We start from the raw sequence: 21,672 nt of genomic DNA, 5'->3' as shown, positions 1-21,672 counted from the left end.
GCAAGTATTTCCCTTCTCCTCCTGACTGTTTGATCCAGTCTTGGGTTGAGAGAGCTTAGCCTCCAGTTTGGTTGTATAATTGCATCTCTCGCATGTATTAGTGTTTGGTGGTAGGAGGAGGGGGTTGTCTGTGTACATGAGGCAGTTGTAACATTGCCTGAAAATGCCCAGATTCACCAGTTGGACTGGAGAGTACACCGGAAGCTGCCCTTTGGACATGCCTGGATAGGTACAGTGAACTGTTTTACTGGATGGCTGGTAAGGTCGAATAGAGAGCCTTGTCCTTCTGTACAGTACAGGAGGGTCTAGTACTAGGGTTTATAAGTGCTATACGTTTTGAGTAAGTTCCAGGCCGAGAAATGAGTGGCTTGAATGCTTAAGTTGAAAGTTTGTCTAGTTCCAATGGAAAAATTGAAGAGGAGACTTTGTGGAGCCGGGAATAGTTTTACCCTAGCTAACCGGCGTGCAAAACCGGGCAAATACAGTATTTATAGCAGGGAAATGAAAGAGATAGAAATTAGCCCAAAATGGCCAATAAACTACTAATTTCTGGGCTGAATCCACTCCTCCAGGGACAGACAGGCTGCTCAAAGCTCCCCTCTCTCACAGGTAAACAGAGAACTTCTTTCTATCAAAGTAAGGTATGGGCAAACACAGAGACTTGTAACACAGCCCTGAATTCAGCACTAACCTGAAAACTGGTCTATACTAGCTTTAGAAAGGTGGGACACAAGTATATATATATATATATATATATTTTTTTTTTTTTAGAAAATAAAGCAGATACACTCAAAAAACACTTTAAATGCACAGAAAAGGATACTTATTGTTATATATCGCAAATCAGATTTATAGTCAATGCCCCTAGTAATAAAGTAGGAAGAAACACAAATACAGTAAAAGCAGATGAATAAAGTACGTATATACACACACACACACACACACACACACACACACACATATATATATATATATATATATATATATATGTAAAAACAATAGAAAACAAACTGATTTAAACAAGTTACCCAATTAACCAGAAAAAAAGCTCAAAACTAAGCCCTGTTCCAGCAGTCTTCAGTCAGACAAGTTCTAACTGCACATCCCTGCTTATTAGGGAGCAGGGGAACCTTCTCCAAAAAAGATGGCCTGGATCAGTGCTCAAGTTATACAAACAAAGCTAGATTCAGCAGGCCTGAATCTGGTCTATGCTACAGCAACAAGCTGCACCAATTTCAGAAAGAAACAGTTCAAATAAGCAGGCACAATAAGCCTGTGACCAGATATTCCCAGCTCAGAAGGGTAGAATCCAGCCTCTCCTCCCACAATAGTGCAGACCACAAACCTTCTTAATGTAGAATTACTGGCCTGAAGCCCACGTGCTTAAGCCAGAACTAATGCACTTTTAGAATAGCAGACACTGGGCCTTCAATCAGCAATTCCCAGCTTAGAACGATGTAAGTTACCTGTCCTGCCACAACAGTGCAGACCACAAACATTCTTAATGTAAAACAGCCTGTATTAAGCCCAAGTGCTTAAACCAAAAGACTTAGAATAACAGTTAAAATTTAATCAGGCTACTACCAAGCAGTAATAAATGCAGCAGAATAAATAAAATTGAGTACTTTTAAGAAAAGCAAAATAAAGTGGGAGGAAAGACTGATACAGTAAAAACCAATTAAATTTTTTTTTTGTTTTTTTTTTTTTTGGGCCTTCTCAAATCAACTCTCTGTAGTAAGTAGAGTGAAGACTAGACTCAGAATATCATCTCACTGTACTTGGCTAAGTGAGCAAATGAGATGGACCCAGGAGGAGTATTCTAATACAGACTTACAGGAGGGGCGGGCAATTCCAGAGACACTAATACCAACACAAGAACAGGGAGGGAGGGTGGAAAACTAACTGCAGAGAGACACAGAGCACACTGTTGAGAAACACCCAATTAGGAAACAGAAAAAAAGAAAATACAGTACTTTTAAAACTGCAAGTTTTCAATATAGACCAGGTCTTAATGTCTTTTACAAATGAACATATGCCATTATATTTGATCTGACATCGAGTTGTGTTAAATCAATGCTATTACTATTGTGCAAAATACAAAAAGCTGAACATGTGTTAGCATTTTCTGAGGAGGGGTATATATTTAACCTCCCTCCCTTCCCTTAACAACCTTATCACAAACATTAGATAAGTCTTGTGGGTATCCTGTCTTAAAAACATATTTTTTCATTATTTCTATTTCTTCAAGAAGCAAGTTGTCATTGAATACCATCCTGGCTGCTCTTATAAATTGGCCTTATATTGGGTGCATTTTACATTGTGACCAGTGTGGAGTGTTATAGAAAAGCTATGAGCTTGAAAAAGTGCTGTCTCTGTAAGAGGAAATGAAACATTTCTTTTTCACTCTTAAATGGCCATCAAGGTAACGTCAGGTATGGAATGAGCACTTGTGTGTAAATCTAACAAATGAAGTAGTACCAGAAATGTATTTTAAAAATGTCTCCAGTTCTTTGTCCTTTGCCTGCCAAATAATAAAAATGTCACCCAGAAATCTACTGTAAAATGTCCAGTAGGAGGGAAATGGAGTTTGAAGCACAAAACATCTTTCTCAGGTGAGCATAACTAGGTTAGCAAAAAATGGGGGCACAAACCTTCCCCATGGCTACTCCTTTTACCTGCCTGTAAAACTCCCCTTCAAAGTATAGTAAATTATTCAGTAAAACTAATTACATGATTTCAGATAAGAATCTTACTTCCCTGTGTTCCAAGGGTTCTGTTTCTAAAAGGGCATGTTGGAAAAAGGAAAGCCCCCCCTCCATCATAGGGGTACTCGTAAAAAGATCAGTGACATCAGTGGTAACGAACTACAGTTTCATCAAAAGATCATTTATTAACCCCCCCCCCTCAAAATTCCAAGGGTCCTTTAAAATATGTTTGGTACTTTCCAACTTATTCTAGAGTTTGCTGTCAATATATACTGCCAGGGGGTAAGTCTTGGAGTCTTGGGCAGAAGCAATTATCCTGTAAGGGGTGTCCTGTGTGTTCTTGTGTGTTTTCATAATGCCAAACACCACAGGAACCAAGGGCTATTTCTTCAAAATAAATTCCTTAGTTTCAAAGTTAATAACCGCTTGTGCAGTGCATCTTCCAAAAATAACCTCTTGTGTAAATGCATCTTCCAAAAATTTAAAGGACTCCTAGGATTTTTTGGCAAAATTAACCAGTGGCCTCTTGACTGAAAACTGTAGTCTAGAATGTTTATGTGATGGCCGAGGACCCATTTTTTGATTGTGCTGTGCAGGAGGTCTTTGTATTTTAGGAAAGTTGCCTGTAAGTTCCTCAGCATAAATAGTTTTATGTGTAGGATCTTTTAATCTGTGCAGTAGGTGTGGCACAAGTGTCACTGACAACCTCTGTAGGATTAGTTTTGGTTCTGTCAGAGTTTTGCCTCTAGCATTAAAGTGTATTTACACCTCTCACATACACTATCAGTTATATTAAGAATAAATGGGTTGCCAATATACATAAGGCAATTGCTACAATGCATCAGAATACCCATCTCCACCAGACTGGCCACACAGAGAGAGAGAGAGTCGGGAAGTGCACATCCATGGCTACTGATCTCCTAGGGAGGAGTAAGGGAAATTTAAATATTGAATAGTTCAGTAACACAAGAAACTTTATAAACAACACTCAGCTATGCATAGTAATTAAAAAAAAGTCTGCCTAGACAGTAGTGGTATTTTAAGGGAAACCTATACTGCGAGAGATCAGTGTCTACACAGATTAAAAGAACAAAGACACATTTAGAATAATGAACATAACATGTCTTCAGCCAGCAATTCCCAGCTCAGAAGGGCATAGGCTATCCACTCCTGCCACAAGAGTGTAGACCACAAGCCTTCTTAATGTAAAATAACTGGTTAAGAGCCCAAGTGCTTAAACCAGAACTAAGGCAGTTTTAAAATAACAGACAGAATAAATCTTCAACCAGCAATTCCCAACTCAGAAGGGTGTCAGATACCTCTCCTGCTACAATTATGTAGATCACAAATCTTCCTTTTGTAAGATAACTGGTTTGGACCCCAAGTGCTTAAATCTGAATTAAGAAGCCTACAATAACAGTTACAATGTAATCAGGCTACTGCTTGTAATAAATGCAGCAGCTTAAATGCAATTGAACACTTTATGAACACGAAAACAGTAAAGGCAGCTGAATAAAGTGCAATTTTTTCATTAAGTGGGAAGGCAAAAAATAGAACATAATTCATGTTTAAGAGGCTAATTGGGAGGTGCTTCTCAGCTGATCTCTCAGTTTTCAGTAGAATGGGCTGATGAGATGAAACTGGGAGGAGTGTCCAAAATCAGATTTGTAGTAGGGGCAGGCAACTCAAAAGCCAAGTTAAATAAAAATAAATGCAGATAGAGGTCAGCAACAGTCAGGAAGAGAACAGCAGGTCAAACAAGCACTATGGCTAAAAAAGATGCCACTAAATATTGGTACTTAAATGAAGAATGCTGCTTCTACTAATTTGATGGATGTTATTCGCTGTCTGGAAAAGAATTAATTTCTAACTGATCCTAGACAAACCTTATAACTCCAAAATAACAAACAAACTTAAAAACAAAAGAAAATGCAATATAAAAAAGGATAAAAACCTTAAATTAGTAAGTCTTAACCAAAATCAAGTGCAGAGATCAGCAATAGTCAGGCAGAGAAGAGCAAGCCAAACAAGGACTACAGCTAAATAAAGATGTCACTAAATATGTGTAGCTAAACGAGGAATGCTATTTCCCAACTCCGCACACTAATTAACTGGATGTTATTCAGTCTGCAAAATAATTATTTTGTAACTGATCATAGCCAAGACTTCTTAAAACTCCAAAAAGAACAAAAAAATTTACAGAAAAACAAAATGCAATATAAGAAAAAGATACAAAAAAATAGACGTAAACAAACCTTAAATGAATAACTCCAAACCAAAATTCAGTGATGAGTTGTTAAATTTAGTACAACTTAGGAGTAATTTTTCATCTGACTAGAGATTCCATGTAGGAGTGTGAGGCAGTGGTGTACTGATTTAATGCTGGGCATTTTTTGGGATAATGTATGAGTTTATATGCGATAATTACCAGAGATTCTGAGGAAGCTATTTCATTCTGTACAGTTTAGTAGTTTTAAGGACTCGCGTTGTATGACTGGTAGCAAATTTTGCATCATTATTGTAACGAGACTGGTCTGTGTCTATGTCATATCAAAGAGCCACATTGTTGAACATCATCTCGTCAACAATGCAGGCCTTCAAGACCCCCATGTGGGGGGCTGTGCCCCCACACCTCCTGTTAATTATATACACAATTGCAAGGTCACACTACAGCATAGAAAAGGGCAACTTTCCTGATCCATGCCATAACACAGTCTCAGTCAAAACCGTTCAGTAGCCTTCATTGTTGATGAGATGATACATTTGACAATGTGGCTATTCGGTGATATGACATAGACCCATTTGGTCTTCAGTGTGGCACTTGTGTTAGCAAGGATATAAGAAGCATAAAAAAGGACAGGAGTAAGTAGGTTGAGGCTAGAGTGTTTCTTGCTGTACCATTTTGGTAGTGTTTGACCTTGTACAGGGAACCTAGTTTTTGTTGTTTTCAATAGTCTGATGTATATGTACAGCAAATTTAAGGTTGTTGTTTATTTGAATACGTTGTCCTTTATTATGGGTTACTAGTTCAATTCTAATGTAGTAAGCAGCTGTGATTGTAAAAGACTGAATATGGCTGTTATCTTGCTTTTCTGATGAAGTCCTTATTCAACAGAGGTGAAAGTACTAAACATCTTTTTATTAAATTTGTGACTATTACATCTTTTTAGTTTATTCTATTTGTTGACTTAGTGCTCTAACATTGTGTATCTGCTCTTTGTTCTGTTATGCTAGTTGCTCCATTTTTGCTTTGGTTCTGAGTTTGCTAATGAAGATATTAAAGAGAAGAGGCCCTAGTATGGAGTCTTGTGGAATGCCTATTGTGACTGTTATACCTTTGTAATTTATTCTGGTTGTTGACTCGGTGCTCTAACATTGTGTATCTGCTCTTTGCTCTGTTATGCTAGTTGCTCCATTTTAGCTTTGGTTCTGAGTTTGCTAATGAAGATATTAAAGAGAAGAGGCCCTAGTATGGAGTCTTGTGGAAGGCCTATTGTGACTGTCATACCTTTGTAGTTTATTCTGGTTGTTGACTCGGTGCTCTAACATTGTGTATCTGCTCTTTGCTCTGTTATGCTAGTTGCTCCATTTTAGCTTTGGTTCTGAGTTTGCTAATGAAGATATTAAAGAGAAGAGGCCCTAGTATGGAGTCTTGTGGAAGGCCTATTGTGACTGTTATACCTTTGTACTTTATTCTGGTTGTTGACTCAGTGCCCTAACATTGTGTATTGGCTCTTTGTTCTTTTACGCTAGTTGCTCCATTTTTGCTTTGGTTCTGAGTTTGCTAATGAAGATATTAAAGAGAAGAGGCCCTAGTATGGAGTCTTGTGGAAGGCCTATTGTGACTGTCATACCTTTGTAGTTTATTCTGGTTGTTGACTCGGTGCTCTAACATTGTGTATCTGCTCTTTGCTCTGTTATGCTAGTTGCTCCATTTTAGCTTTGGTTCTGAGTTTGCTAATGAAGATATTAAAGAGAAGAGGCCCTAGTATGGAGTCTTGTGGAAGGCCTATTGTGACTGTTATACCTTTGTAATTTATTCTGGTTGTTGACTCAGTGCCCTAACATTGTGTATTGGCTCTTTGTTCTTTTACGCTAGTTGCTCCATTTTTGCTTTGGTTCTGAGTTTGCTAATGAAGATATTAAAGAGAAGAGGCCCTAGTATGGAGTCTTGTGGAAGGCCTATTGTGACTGTCATACCTTTGTAGTTTATTCTGGTTGTTGACTCGGTGCTCTAACATTGTGTATCTGCTGTTTGCTCTGTTATGCTAGTTGCTCCATTTTAGCTTTGGTTCTGAGTTTGCTAATGAAGATATTAAAGAGAAGAGGCCCTAGTATGGAGTCTTGTGGAAGGCCTATTGTGACTGGCAGAGAGGATGAGAATTCCTGTTTCCATTTAACTGTTGTTTGTGATAAATAACTAAAGAACCATGTAAGGGAGGATTGTGGGAGACCTGTGGATGTGAGTTTGTGAAATAGTTGCTGGAGAGATATTGTCTCAAAAGCTTTAGATAAATCTAGGAATGTGGTTGATACTGATTTATTGTTATTTCTGTGCTGATATTTAGTTTCGGTGAAATGAGGGAGGGTAGTAGCTATACTATGGTGGTTCCTAAAACTGTGCTGTGTTTTGGACAGGAGGTTATTTGTGTTTAGGCCTTGTATGACTTAAGCTTTTATAGTGTTTTTGACGGGGGAGAGGATTGCTATAGGCCTATAGTTATGGAGGTCTGTGGATATATACATACATACATATAGAAGTATTTCAAGCACAGGCATTAATGCCCTTCTAGCTTGCCAATATACCAAAACACTTGTCCCCATAATAAGTGTACAGACTGTTCTGAAAAATTTCTAAACTAGTACTTGTTTTAACATAATTTGGTAGTCTGTTCCATGCATCAGCTGCTCTCTCAGGGAACCAGTTAGTACACTTCTCTTTCCTATGGAATCTTCTGCATAGGTTGCCTGATGATTCTCCACTACTTTTTGATAACCCCAAAACATTCCCAGAGGTAGTTGTCTCTAAATGCCCTATATACCAGAATAAGATCTCCTCTTATATATCTGGGAGACACTATACAAGTTCAAATATTTTAGTCTTTCATAATAACTTAAATATTCACATCCATAGATCCCCTTGGTATATTTCTGCTGTACTCTTTCCAGTTTACTCATTTCTTGTTTTCTTATAAGGTTTCCATATTGTTACTCCATACTCAAGTTTAGGTCTTGTATAACTAAAAAACAATGACGGCATCATTTCTGATTTCCTAGACCTTATAAATCATTTTATACAACCTATAGTTCTATAACTATCATTAACCAATTGGTTGATATAATTAGAAAACTCATAGCTGGATCTACCCATATACGCAGGACCTTAAATGAGTCTACAGTTGCAATCACTGTGATCTGTATTAAAGGTTCATCTTTCAATTTATGTTTCGCTCAAAGTGTGGGGTGTGCATGGGGCTTACCCCCCTGCTCAGAGCATTTAGGCAAGTTTTTCTTTTTTTTTTTTATTCTTTTATTATATATTTGATGTGTCAAACTTAGCTCATATGCTGTTGATCATATAAGGTTTGAAGTTTTGAAGCTTTGAGTATATAATATAGACACTATTTAAAGTAATACAAAACACACCACATATTGAAATGCATATGTTATTTGTCCAATATTGCACTTCAGGAAGTTAAACAATACTAACAATGGCTATAATAAATAAATATTGCACGTACTTGGAATATATGTAAATATATGTTGCACAAATAAATAAAAATTGACTTATGTATGCTTCCAGACCCCTGAGACTAGTGCCCGAGCTCAGAAGGCTAATCACTGTAGGGTAGAAACTGTTACTTAATCTTGTAGTCCTGTAGTGAATACTGCAATATCCCCTTCCAAATTAACCTGCAAGATGGTTAAACAGTCCATGCGCAGGATGCGTGTTGTCATGTATTATTTTGGTGGCCTTTTGGATGCTTCTTGCAGAATAAAGATGTTGTACTGATGGAAGACTGGAACCGGTTACCTTCTCTGCAACACTCACTACTCTTTGTAGCGCCTTCCTTTCTGTAACTGTGCAGCTTCCAAACCACACTGTGAAGTTGCAGGTGAGGATACATTCTATTGCACCTCTATAGAAGGTGGGGAGAATATGAGGATGAAGCTTAGCTTTTTTCAGCCTTCTTAAAAAGTGGAAGCATTGCTGCAGTTTCTTAACTAGTTGACTGGTGTTTCCTGACCACAAGACATCTTCTGATATGTGTGTACTCAGGAATTTCATACTCTTAACCGTCTCCACACTCTCACCCTTGATCCTGAGCACCTATCAACAAAACAGATTTCAACATACTTTCACTTAACTCTATTAAAATTGAGCTACTAACCAGTACCAAATTGTTAGGAGTTATAACTGATGAAAACCTTAGGTTTGATCTCCACATACAAAGTAATATCAATAAAACATAAAAAACTAGGGCTACTACACAGACATAAAACAAAACAAAACAAAACACGTGCAACACATATCTCACAAAGCCAGTGTGCCAAACAGTCACAGCCCTTAAGACTAAATAACACACCTGATATACTTGTAATAGGTGACTCTATCGTCAGGCACACTGACATCCCACTCACCAGGCTGAACAAGGAGAGGGTCACGGTGAGCAGCCTGTCGGGCGCTAGGATCCACCACATAACACAAGCACTCAGCTCACTCCAAGGCAAGTACAAATATGACTCAGTCATTGTCCATGCTGGTGTGAATGACCTGAGACGTACCTCCCTGGACTACATGAAAAGAGACATAGAGGAGCTCTCTGAGCATGTAGCCCAGGCATGTATGACCCTGACCTTGAGTAGCATCTTACCCTCACCAAGAATGATGCCACAATATGAAGACAAGATGATCAATTTCAACAATTGGCTTAAGTATTGGTGTCATTCAAAGGGGATCCAATGCCTGTCAGCTTGGGATGATATGCACGACAAGCCACGATGTTTTGCTAGGGACGGCTTGCACCTGTCACCCCTGGGCTTTCGGATATTGGCAAAGGCTCTTGCTACCCCCATAGTGCCTTTTTTAGGCAAGGCTCAAAAGACAAACCCACCTCCATAGGTATCACAAGGGATAAGAAACTAAGAGTAATGCTACTCAACGCCAGAAGTCTAAACCTCAAGATGCACGCACTCGAAACTCTCCTTAGCATGGAGAACATCGATATCTGTGCAGTAACAGAAACCTGGTTCAGGACTCCCGAGAGCACCCCAGCACTACCAGGTTATACCTCATACAATGCTTTTCGGCCCCAAAACTTGGACCGAACCACAAAAGGAGGGGGAATATTGATATTCATCAAAGATACCCACACCTCCAGGTTGGTGGCAAAGCACGAAGCATCAGAGACTATCCATGTGCAACTAACAGTGGGTAAAACTGCCTTCCAGTTTATAGCCTGCTACAGACCACCCTCCCAAATCCAGGAATCCCACTCGGCCTTCCTGAGAACACTGGAAAATATGAAGGTCTCTCCGAACACCATTATATTGGGCGACTTCAAATACCCAAACATAGATTGGGAGCATTACTGTAGCTCCAACACCCTTGCCCAAAGGTTCCTAGAATTCATAAACTCAAATGCTATGGAACAACCTGTTAGCACTCCCACAAGAGGGGAAAACATACTGGACCTGATCATCACCAACATGGGGACTCTATGCTCCAGACCAGAAGTGTATCCCTCACTGGTAAGATCAGACCATAAACTGATCTCACTGGATATTCACATCCCGACCCCACCCCCTGCCCAGAAAACCACAGTGAAAAACTTCTCTAAAGCAAATTTCACACTCCTCAAAACCGAGGTGGAATCCTCCAAAGCCCCCGGGCCTGTGGAAAATACGGCCCAGACCGCAGAATCCTTTATAAATGCATTTATGAACACCTTCAGGAATGCATGGATCATGCAATCCCAAATAAAACCAAGACCCAATCCTCCAAAGGCAGACGACCTGTCTGGTGGACCCCAGCCATAAACAAACTATACAATAGAAGGAGGAAGCTACTACATGATAGAGCAAAATCCCAAAAAGGGAAGGCATCTCTGATCAGTATTAGCAAAAAACTAAGGGCACTCATAAAATCGTCATAGGCCAGCTTCGAGAGAAAAATTGCTCAGGACACTAAGGATAATCACAAGGCTTTTAGTTATGTTAGGAACCTGGGTGGGCATTACCAGATATGCTCAGAATTAGTCCAAAATGACAAAAAATACACCGAACCCACAGACATTGCCAACATCCTAGCTGACAGGTTCAGCACAAACTTCTCCCCCCCTCCCCACCAAAAGGGAAAATATCTATCCCAGCAGACTGCTGCTCCCCTGACATCTCAGATGCTCAGGTGGGAGCCACCCTCCTCAAAGCAAAAAACACAGCATCAATGGGACCAGACGGTGTCCCAGGCTGCGTCCTACATGAACTCCAAGAAGAGCTAAACCCAAACATAAAACTACTGTTCAATCTCTGCCTTACTACAGGATATGTACCCAAAGAGTGGCGTACAGCAACAGTGGTCCCTCTCCACAAAGGTGGTGCCTCAACGGACCCTGGAAACTATCGCCCCATAAGCCTGACTAGCTTGGTCTGCAAAGCTATGGAAAGGATCATCATGGACCTCATAAATAAAGATATTAGGGACCTACAGACACTGGATCCTACCCGGTTCGGCTTTGTTAAGGGCAGATCCTGCCTCTTAAACCTGGTTGACTTCTTTGAAACAGTCACCAAGGCCATTGACGAAGGGAAGGTGGTCCACACAGCCTATCTGGACCTCGCAAAAGCCTTCGATACAATACCCCACTCGGGCATTATAGATAAGCTCACCAGCTTAAATATAAACCCCTATGTCACTAGATGGGTTGCAAACTGGCTCAAGGATAGAACCCACATGGTTAGAATTGCTGGAGCCATGTCAGACTCCAAACCAGTTACAAGTGGCGTCCCACAAGGCTCAGTCCTGGGACCTCTCTTGTTCGGTATATATTTCTCGGAGGTACAGGCCAACACGGAAGGACTGTGGCTGACCAAGTTCACAGATGACTGCAAACTGGGCGCCATAATCGACTCTCCAGCCAACACAAGCATCCTCCAAAAGGGCCTCATAGAAACATACAACTGGTGCCAGAGCCATGGCCTCAAGCTAAATGCCAAAAAGTGTATAGTCATCCCTTGGCAAAACAAAGTGCCCACAAATTACCACATAGGTGGTAATCCATTAAGTACAGAAGAAGTAATTAGGGACCTGGGGACCCAAGTTGATAGCAATCTCTCATTTGACAACCACGTGGCCAAAGTGGTTAGAAAAACATTTTATATAGCCCCCCGAATCATAGAGGGATTCACATCTAGATCAGGGGAGGTCATTGTGCCTCTTTACTCATCCCTCATCAGACCCATAATTGAGTACAATGCCCCTTTTGGGATGTACCTTACCAGACACCTGCAGCAACTGGAAAGACCCCAAAAGTACCTCACCAAGAGGATCAAAGGGCTCAAACAGATGCCATATGCTGCCCGGTTAAAGAAACTCCAGCTCTACTCAGTGGCATACCGCCTGTTCAGAGGCAATCTGTGCCTGGCGTATAAAGCCATGTCCAACCCGGAATTAATGGACATGCTGCACCTCAGAAAATCCAAATCCCATCGAGCTACGCGCTCGAGAGACTTGAACCTCAGCACTGAAATAAATAGGACATGCTGGAGGGACAGATTCATAACCCAGAGGCTCCCTTCACTCTGGAATAAAATCCCAGTCCAGGTTAGGCAGAGTCCCTCATTGACTCTCTTCAAGAGGAATCTTGATGAGTGGATGGGAGATAGTAGGTTTACCCCGGGTATCACTTCTGTGTCACTGTTAGACAGAGGCACTCTATACTAACCTCGAAAAAGGGCATAGCAAAATAAATTTAAAATGGGTGGCGAAAGCCAAACACATTCTGGCTAGGCTTATAAATGCCCTAGGGCAGATAGCCTAGTATGAACCTATGAACCTATATAGCCAAAAGGAGATATAACTGCCATAGTTGTTGTATTGTTTATTTGGCCAGCTGTGACACTTGTTCACTATTATATGTGGGAAAAAGTGTAAGAGAACTATGTTTTAGGATTAGAGAATATATTAAAGCAATTAAAGACAAAGATATCTCTAATGCTTTGGTTAGGCATAGTTTGGAGTCTAAGTATTTTCGTAAATTTTACTTTAGTGGTTTAGAACAGATTAATACTGAAAGTTTTGTTTTTAGTTACAACAATGTCCTGGATGCTAAAGAATTTAAATGGCAGATATTTTTAAGGTCAGAGCATTTTCAATGGCTGAATGGAAATATTAATTTAGAGTATTTTTAAGATGAATTTGATTTAATGATTTATTTAGAATTTTACATGTTATCATAAGATGTTACATTTTATGACATTTTGTTGTAATGTCACTTTAAATGTAGTTACTGTCTTTATGAATGGATACGTGACTTATTACATAAATGGAGGAGGGACTTTTGAAGTATTTAAACTAATTAATTTGCTAGTGATTTGTTTTCTGTTGAAGTTCCATGTCCATTAAAAAGGAATACAAGTGCTAATATTGTTTTTTTGCAGTTCTTGCCTCGTACCAGCTGTTTGCTTTTTAGCCTACAGGCAAAGTTTGTGTTTTGTATTGTATTCATTTTGTTATATTTTCTATACTTTTTCTAAATGCTCGCAATACTTCTATACTGGTCACTTTTCTATTTCTTTCAGGGCATTTAATACATTGAGTTCAGTGTAATTTGCTCTATTTAACAACTTGATTCTATCAACTAATTTATCTAACTTTAAGGAATTAATACATTAGGTTAGTTTAAGGTTATTTTTTTTTTTTTTTACTAAACTTTCCTCTTTGCATTCTATTTTTCAGTATTTTGTATTTAAAAAATGTTACCAAATCTAGAGATGTTTTGTCTCGTTTTTATTAATTTTATTGACTAAATAGTTAAGTGTTTGTCCTATTATTTAAAATTGTTTCTGGTCCATATTGAAGATTTGACATATATAAAATTTTTGTGTCTCCCACAAAATACAGTTTATTCATAAAATCATTATCTTCAAAAATATTTATATATTAAACATGTTTCTGATAGGCAGAGGCAGAAAGTAATGTCTAACCTATGATATCACCCACATAACCTCTCTAAACTTCCTAACGTACCCGCTCCTAATACAAAGCCCATGAACGTAGAGATACAGCTATGATGGATTACACAGCTAGGCTTATAAAGGCCCTAGTTGTCAGTAGCATAGTATATAACTGTGAACCTGTGGAGAAGCATTCTTACTATTCCATCAGAGGCAAAGTGCATATTGTAGCAAAATAAAGGCATGCGGTCTAGTTATTAAATACCTACTAGCTCCTAAATATGTCAAATGCAACAGGAGATTTACACCATCATAACAGTTTTTAGCTCTAGCATTATAGAGGATTTTAAATGGTTAAATCCAGTGTATTGCAAAGTAGTGGGGTTTATTACTTTAGAAATTTAAATCTAATGTACTATTTTCTCTTATCATAACTATAATTATACTAGCTTTTCACTAGATCCTAGGTAGATTTTCATGTCCATGAACACTCATGATGCCCTTAAATGAAGTTGGGGCTAAATAGGAGGAATTTATTTTATAAGGAACAGTAAGATGGCAAGTGCACCAGATGAACTCTTGGAAACTCATTTGCAGAAATAAGAAAAGCAGACAGCCATATGACATTGTTAACTGGACGTATAAGAGAATTTAAGTACCTTTATCTGCACTTTTTAAAAAAAAAAATACAGTATTTAATTTGATTTAAACTGTGTATGAAGGAGTGTTGAAGGAATACTGAAGTTATTCTGCTCTTCAGTTATTCCCACCACCCTCCCTGTTTTTGTTTTGGTGTTAATCTTAGTGGCATTGAAACTGCCCGCCCCTCAGCCTGCCTCTGGGCCCATCTCATTTGCTCACTCAACTGAGTGCAGTGAGATCATATTCTGATTTCAGGCACTCCTACTGTGTACAAAGAGAGCATCTGGGAAACAGAAAAAATAAATTAAGCTTATTTACTGCCTTTCTTGTTAAGTGGTATAGACTATTTGTAGGCTTCTGAGCCCCCAAGCCCTTCTGTGTTTGAGGGAAGCCTTCTATCTTGTTTTTTTTTTCTTATAACTAGCCAGTTTTCTAGTTTCAGCACTCAAATCTGTTTCTTTGATCTCAGCACTTGTTCAGATAAAAAAAAAAAAAAAAAAAAAAAAAAAATTCATCTGCTTTCACTGTACTTGTGTTTCTACCTACTTCATTTTACTTTTGCATCATCTTAAAAATACTCAATTGTATTTATTACTGCTTGGTGTAACTCATTCTAAGCCTTTTGGTTTAAACACTTGGGCTTTGGACCAGTTAGTTGTTTTGCACTGAGAGGGTTTGTGGTCTGCACTGTTGTGGCAGAACAGGTAGCTTACATCCTTCTAGGTTGAGAACTGCTGATTGAGGGCTCAGTGTCTGTTATTCTAAAAGTGTATTAATTCTGGTTTAAGCACTTGGGCTTTCAAGCCAGTTATTTTACATTAAGAGGGTTTGTGGTCTGCACTCTTGTGGGAGGAGAGGCTGGACTCTGCCCTTCTGAGCTGGGAATTTCTGGTTAAAGGCTTATAGTGCATGCATATCTGAACTGTTTCTTACTGAAGTTGGTGCCTTGTTTGCTGTGGCATAGACTGGATTCGGGCCTGCTGGATCTAGCTTTGTTTGTGTAACTTGAGCACTAATCCAGACATTCTCTAAAGTATTCAATGGTATTTATTACTGCTTGGTTGTAACTTGATTAAAGTGTAGCTATCATTCTAAGTCTTTTGGATTAAGCACTTGGGCTTCAGACCAGTTGTTTTACATTAGGAAGGTTTGTGGCAAGCACTGTGGTGACAGGACAGGTAGCTTTCATCCTTCTAAGTTGGGAACTGCAGATTGAGAGCCCAGTGTCCAAGTGTATTAGTTCTGGTTTAGGCACTTGGGCTTCAGGCCAGTTATTTTACATTAAGAAGGTTCGTGGTCTGCACTCTTGTGGGAGAAGAGGCTGGACTCTGCCCTTCTGAGCTGGGAATTTCTGGTTAGAGGTTTATAGTGCCTGAATATTTGAACTGTATCTTACTGAAATTGGTACACCTTGTTTGCTCTAGCATAGACTAGATCCAGGCCTGCTGAATCTAGCTTTGTTTATATGCTTGTTGTTTGTTTGCTTGTTATTTCCTGGAAGCTAATTCCACCTAACGCAACTTCTCAGCTTCTGTGGATCACTAGTGATATCTGCATTGCTTACTGTACTTATTTCCTTGTTTCACTTGAAAGAAAGTTACTGTTTGTCGCTTTTGCATTTAGTTACTTGTAACACATTGCACTCAAGTTACCTGGCACTTGCTCACTAAAGCAATTATATAAGTCAGCACTAAAAATTAAAAGCACTACACCCTCACTCCCCACTGGCCCTTGTTTTCAATTAAGGATTTCCCAATATTATTCTAGCATGTCCAAAGGTCAGTTGTCAATCTCCTCTCTGGTCCAGCTGGTGAATCTGGGAATCTTGAGGCAATGTTATAACTGCCTCATGTACACAGACAACCCTCTCCTCCTCCCACATAACACAAATACTTGTGAGAGATGCAGCTATTTAGCCAAACTGGAGGCTGAGCTCTCTCAACTCAGGACTGGCAAGACCAGACAGAAGGCAACTACACACACCACAAAACCAGCCTCACATAATGCTACCACTCCACTGAATCAAACACATAAACACACAAAGACATACTCAAGGCTCTGAGTAAAAATTTACCTAAACAGCAGAGGCCTCCAAAGCAGACACCCAAACAACTGCTACCTCAAGACACCCCAAAAGCAACACATAAACCACAAAAGCAGTGTGCAAAGCAGTCACAGCCCTTAAGGCCAAATACAACACCAAACATACTTGTCATAGGTGACTCCATAGTCAGACACACTGACGCCCCACTCACCAGGCTGAACAAGGAGAGGGTCACAGTAAGCTGCCTATCGGGCACTAGAATCCGCCACATAACACAAGCACTGGTCACTCCACGGCAAGTACAAATATGACACAGTCATTGTCCATGCTGGTGTGAACGACCTGAGACGCACCTCCCTCGACTACATGAAAAGAGACATAGAGGAGCTCTCTGATTATGTAGCCCAGGCAGGTATGACCCTAACCCTGAGCAGTATCCTTCCTTCACCAAGAATGATGCCACAATATAGAGACAAGATGATCAGCTTTAACAATTGGCTTAATATCTGGTGTCATTCAAAGGGGATCCAGTGTCTGTCTGCCTGGGATGACATGCTTGACAAGCCACGCTGCTTTGCAAGGGACGGCTTGCACCTGTCACCCCTGGGATTCCGGATATTGGCTAAGGCTCTTGCCACCCCCATAGTGCCTTTTTTTTAGGCAAGGCTCAAATTCTAAACCTACCACCCTAGAAAACAAAAATGGGAAGAAACTGAGGGTAATGCTGCTCAATGCCAGAAGTCTAAATCTCAAAATGCACGCACTCGAGGCCCTTCTCAGTATGGAGAACATCAATGTCTGTGCTGTAACTGAAACCTGGTTCAAGGCTCCTGAGAGCATCCCGGCACTATTAGGTTTTACCTCATATCATGCGTTCCGGCCCCAAAACCCGGACCACACCACAAAACGAGGGCGTGTATCCATATTCATAAAGGACACACACACCTCCAGGTTGGTGGCAATGCACAAAGCTTCGGAAACCATCCAGGTGCAACTAACCATAGGCAAAACTGCTCTACAAATTGTAGCATGCTACAGGCCACCCTCTCAAACTCAGGAACCCCACACAGCCTTCCTGAAGACACTGGAGGGTATAAATGTATCTCCAAACACCATCATATTGGGTGACTTCAACTACCCGAATATAGACTGGGAACATTACTCAAGCCCTAACTTTCTAGCCCAACGGTTCCTGGAGTTCATAAATTCAAATGCCATGGAACAGCTAGTCACTGTTCCCACGAGAGGAGAAAATATACTAGATCTCATTGTCACAAACATGGGGACAAAATGCTCCACACCGAAGTATATCCCTCATTGGTGAGATCTGATCATAAACTAATCTCACTGGAAATCCACATCCCGCCCCCACCCCAAACAAAAGACCATAGTGAAGAACTTCTCTAAAGCAAACTTCACACTACTCAAGACTGGTGTGGTATCCTTCAAGGCCCCTGAGCCAGTGGAAACCACAACCCAAGCTGCGGAAGCCCTTACAAATGCCTTCTATGAACACCTCCAGGACTGCATGGATCAGGCAATCCCAAATAAAACCAAGACTCTTTCCACAAAGGGCAAACGTCCAGTCTGGTGGACCCCAGCCATTAACAAACTTTACAATAAGAGGAGAAAGCTATTACATGATAGAACAAAATCCATAAAAGGGAAGTCACCCCTGATCATTATTAGTAAAAAAATACGAGCACTCATAAAATCAACTAAGGCCAATTTTGAGAGAAAAATTGCCATGGATTCAAAGGACAATCATAAGGCCTTTTTCAGCTATGTTAGGAACCTGGGTGGAAACTTCCAGATGTGCTCAAAATTAGTCCAAAATGATACAAAAATCACTGAACCCACAGACATTGCCAACATAGTGGCAGACAGGTTCAGTGCAAACTTCACCCTCTCCCCTAAAGGAGAGATAACTATCCCAGCCGAGTGTAGCCTCCCGGACATCTCAAATGCGCAGGTGAAAGCTGCTCTCTCTAAAGCTAAAAACACAGCATCAATGGGACCGGATGGTGTCCCCGGCTGTGTGCTACACTAGCTAAATGAGGAATTAAACCCGCACATAAGGCAGCTGTTTAATCTCAGCCTTACCACAGGATACATGCCCAAGGAGTGGCGTACGGCAACTGTGGTCCCACTCCACAAAGGCGGCGCCTCTACAGACCCTGGTAATTACCGCCCCATAAGCTTAACAAGTCTAGTCTGCAAAGCTATGGAGAGGATCATAATGGAGCTCATAAACAAAGATATAGGGGACTTGCAGACATTGGACCCGACACAGTTTGGCTTTGTCAAGGGAAGATCATGCCTTTTGAACTTGGTCGACTTCTTCGAAACAGTCACCAAGGCCATTGATGAGGGAAAGGCAGTCCATACAGCCTACCTTGACCTTGCAAAGGCTTTCGACACAATACCCCACTCGGGTATTGTAGAAAAACTTACCAGCTTAAATGTAAACCCATATGTCACAAGATGGGTTGCAAACTGGCTTAAGGACAGAACCCACAGGGTTAGAGTTGCTGGCGCTATGTCAGACTCCAAGCCGGTCACAAGTGGTGTCCCACAGGGCTCGGTCCTTGCCCCCTATTGTTTGGCATCTACTTCTCAGAAGTACAGGCCAACATGGGAGGACTTTGGCTGACAAAGTTTGCAGACGACTGCAAACTGGGCGCCATAGTGGAAAGTGCATCAACACGGATATCCTTCAGAAGGGACTCACGGAAACAGAGCTGGTGCCAGAGCCATGGCCTGAAGTTAAACGCCAAAAATGTATAGTCATACCCTTCGGGAAAAACAAGGTAACCCCAAGCTACCATATAGGTGGCAATCCACTAAGCACAGAAGAGGTTATCAGGGACCTGGGGACCCAGGTTGACAGTGGCCTTTCTTTTGACACTCACATTGCTAAAGTGGTTAGAAAGACCTTCTACATTGCCCACCTGATCATGAAGGATTCACATCCAGATCTAGTGAGGTCATTGTTCCCTGTACTCTTCACTTATCAGACCAATGATCGAGTACAATGCCCCATTCGGGATGTATCTCACCCGACATCTGCAGCAATTGGAGAGACCCCAAAGGTTCCTCACCAAAAGGATAAAGGGACTCCAAAATCTGTCATATGCTGCCAGATTGAAGAAACTCCAGCTCTATTCAGTCGCATACCGTCTGCTCAGAGGTGACATGTGCCTGACATACAAGGCCATGTCCAACCCGGAATTAATGGACATGCTCCACCTCAAAAATCCAAATCCACCAAAACCACTAGAGCAAGCGACTTAAACCTTAGCACGAATATAAATAGGACGTGCTGGAGGGATAGATTTATCACTCAGAGACTCCTATGCTGTGGAATAAAATCCCAGTCCATGTGAGGCAGAGCACCTCGCTGACTCTGTTCAAGAGAAATCTAGACCTGTGGATGGGAGATCGTAGGTTTACCCCGGGAATCATCTCTGTGTCACTGCTGGACAGAGGCACAACAAACTAATGGGCACAGTATTTTTTTATATAAGGGGTGGCGTAAGCCACAAAAATTTGGGCAAGGCTTATAAATGCCTTAGGGCAGATAGCCTAGTATAAACCTATGAACCTATGAACCTATGAAATGTAGTTAGATGCAGCAGTAAGGCATAATGAGAGTGTAGAGTTTTGTGATATTCATTATTGTAATTCTTTGTAACAACAATCCATTGTTTGTTTACTAGAGTTGAAATAAAAATAAGGCTTTGTGCAAAGACACAGTAATAAAGTTACACTGTAAGTTTCTTTGTAAGAAAACATGTTCTTACACACGTTTTTTCTTTTAAGTTAGCAGGAATGCAGATTTCTCTGAGATCCAGAGTCTTCGGCCATCCCATGAGAAACTTCTGGATGCTGAATTTAACAAAGCTCTCTCAGATAAGATGTCAATCACAAGGGAAAATGGAATGCATTCTGAAACCAGAAATAACTGCAAGGAAAGTGATGATGGATTGATTAAAAAAAACAAACGAGAAATGCATCTACAAATTCCCATGGAAATGGCATGTAATCAGCTTAATCACAGCAACAGTGTAACATTCAATATTAATGATTTAACTGATCAATTAAGTCACAATGGGAAAAGACAAAATAATACAATGGCATCACATGATCAGATAGGCAATAAAGAGAAGCTTTACAACTGTGCCATATGTGGCAAGAGTTTTAAAAGTAGACAGGCTATAACAAGACATATGATAATTCATACTGGTCAGAAGCCCTACAAGTGTACCATGTGTGACAAGAGGTTTACAAGGAGGAGTAGTATGATATCTCATCAAAGGACCCATAGTGGACAGAAGCCCTACAAATGCAGTGTGTGTGACAAGAGGTTTGCATGGAAAAGGACTATGGTACTTCATCAGTATATCCACACGGGAAACAAACCCTACAAATGTACCATGTGTGACAAGAGTTTCACATTGAAGAGTAGCATGGTAAAACATCAACATATACACACCGGAGAGAAGCCCTATAAATGCACCATTTGTAACAAGAGTTTTGTACAGAAGAGTCACATGGTAACTCATCAGAGTACCCACACAGGACAGAAAAACTACAAATGTGACACATGTGGTAAGAGTTTTAGGCAGAAGGGCAATATGTATAGGCATCAGAATACCCACACTGGGCTGAAGCCCTATAAATGTACCATGTGTGACAAGAGTTTTTCACAGAAGTGCAGTATGACGCTTCATCAACATACCCACACTGGCCAGAAACCCTTTAAATGTGCCCTGTGTTACAAGTCCTTCAGACAAGCAAATATTTTGAAAAGGCATCAGAGGATCCACAGTGGGCAAGATCCAAATATAGTGAAAGTTTTGAAACATGTGGAGAATAAATCTAAGATGACATCTCTGCTTAATTTAGCAGAAGCATATCAATGTCAAGCAGGAATGAAAATCAAACCAGAAGTAGATAAGGGGTCCAGATGGAGAGATGAAAAGTCAGCAAGCAAAGGAGAGTAGTAGTGCTGAAATTGAATCCATTCTCATGTCTTGGTGAATACCTTCATGAGGTGGACCATGTTTTTTCACAAAATCTCATCAAGGTGACACTGATATATAG

At 40.4% G+C, this 21,672-nt stretch overlaps 1 protein-coding gene across 1 annotated transcript in view; it reads left to right on the top strand.

The window, feature by feature from the left end:
* Positions 1-21,672, top strand: part of LOC122797913 (zinc finger protein 79-like) — an 88,218-nt gene that overhangs the window by 42,921 nt on the left and 23,625 nt on the right. Inside the window, exon 3 of the mRNA XM_044066431.1 lies at positions 20,389-21,478. Within this exon, the coding sequence (XP_043922366.1) occupies positions 20,389-21,478 (1,090 nt within the window). The remainder of the gene's footprint in view (positions 1-20,388; positions 21,479-21,672) is intronic.

The sequence above is a fragment of the Protopterus annectens genome, chromosome 3.part1 (assembly GCF_019279795.1).
Source record: "Protopterus annectens isolate FY-2018-M chromosome 3.part1, PAN1.0, whole genome shotgun sequence".
Lineage (NCBI taxonomy): Eukaryota > Metazoa > Chordata > Ceratodontiformes > Protopteridae > Protopterus > Protopterus annectens.
Note: the sequence above shows the minus strand (reverse complement) of the source record. Positions and strands in the feature narration are given on the sequence as shown.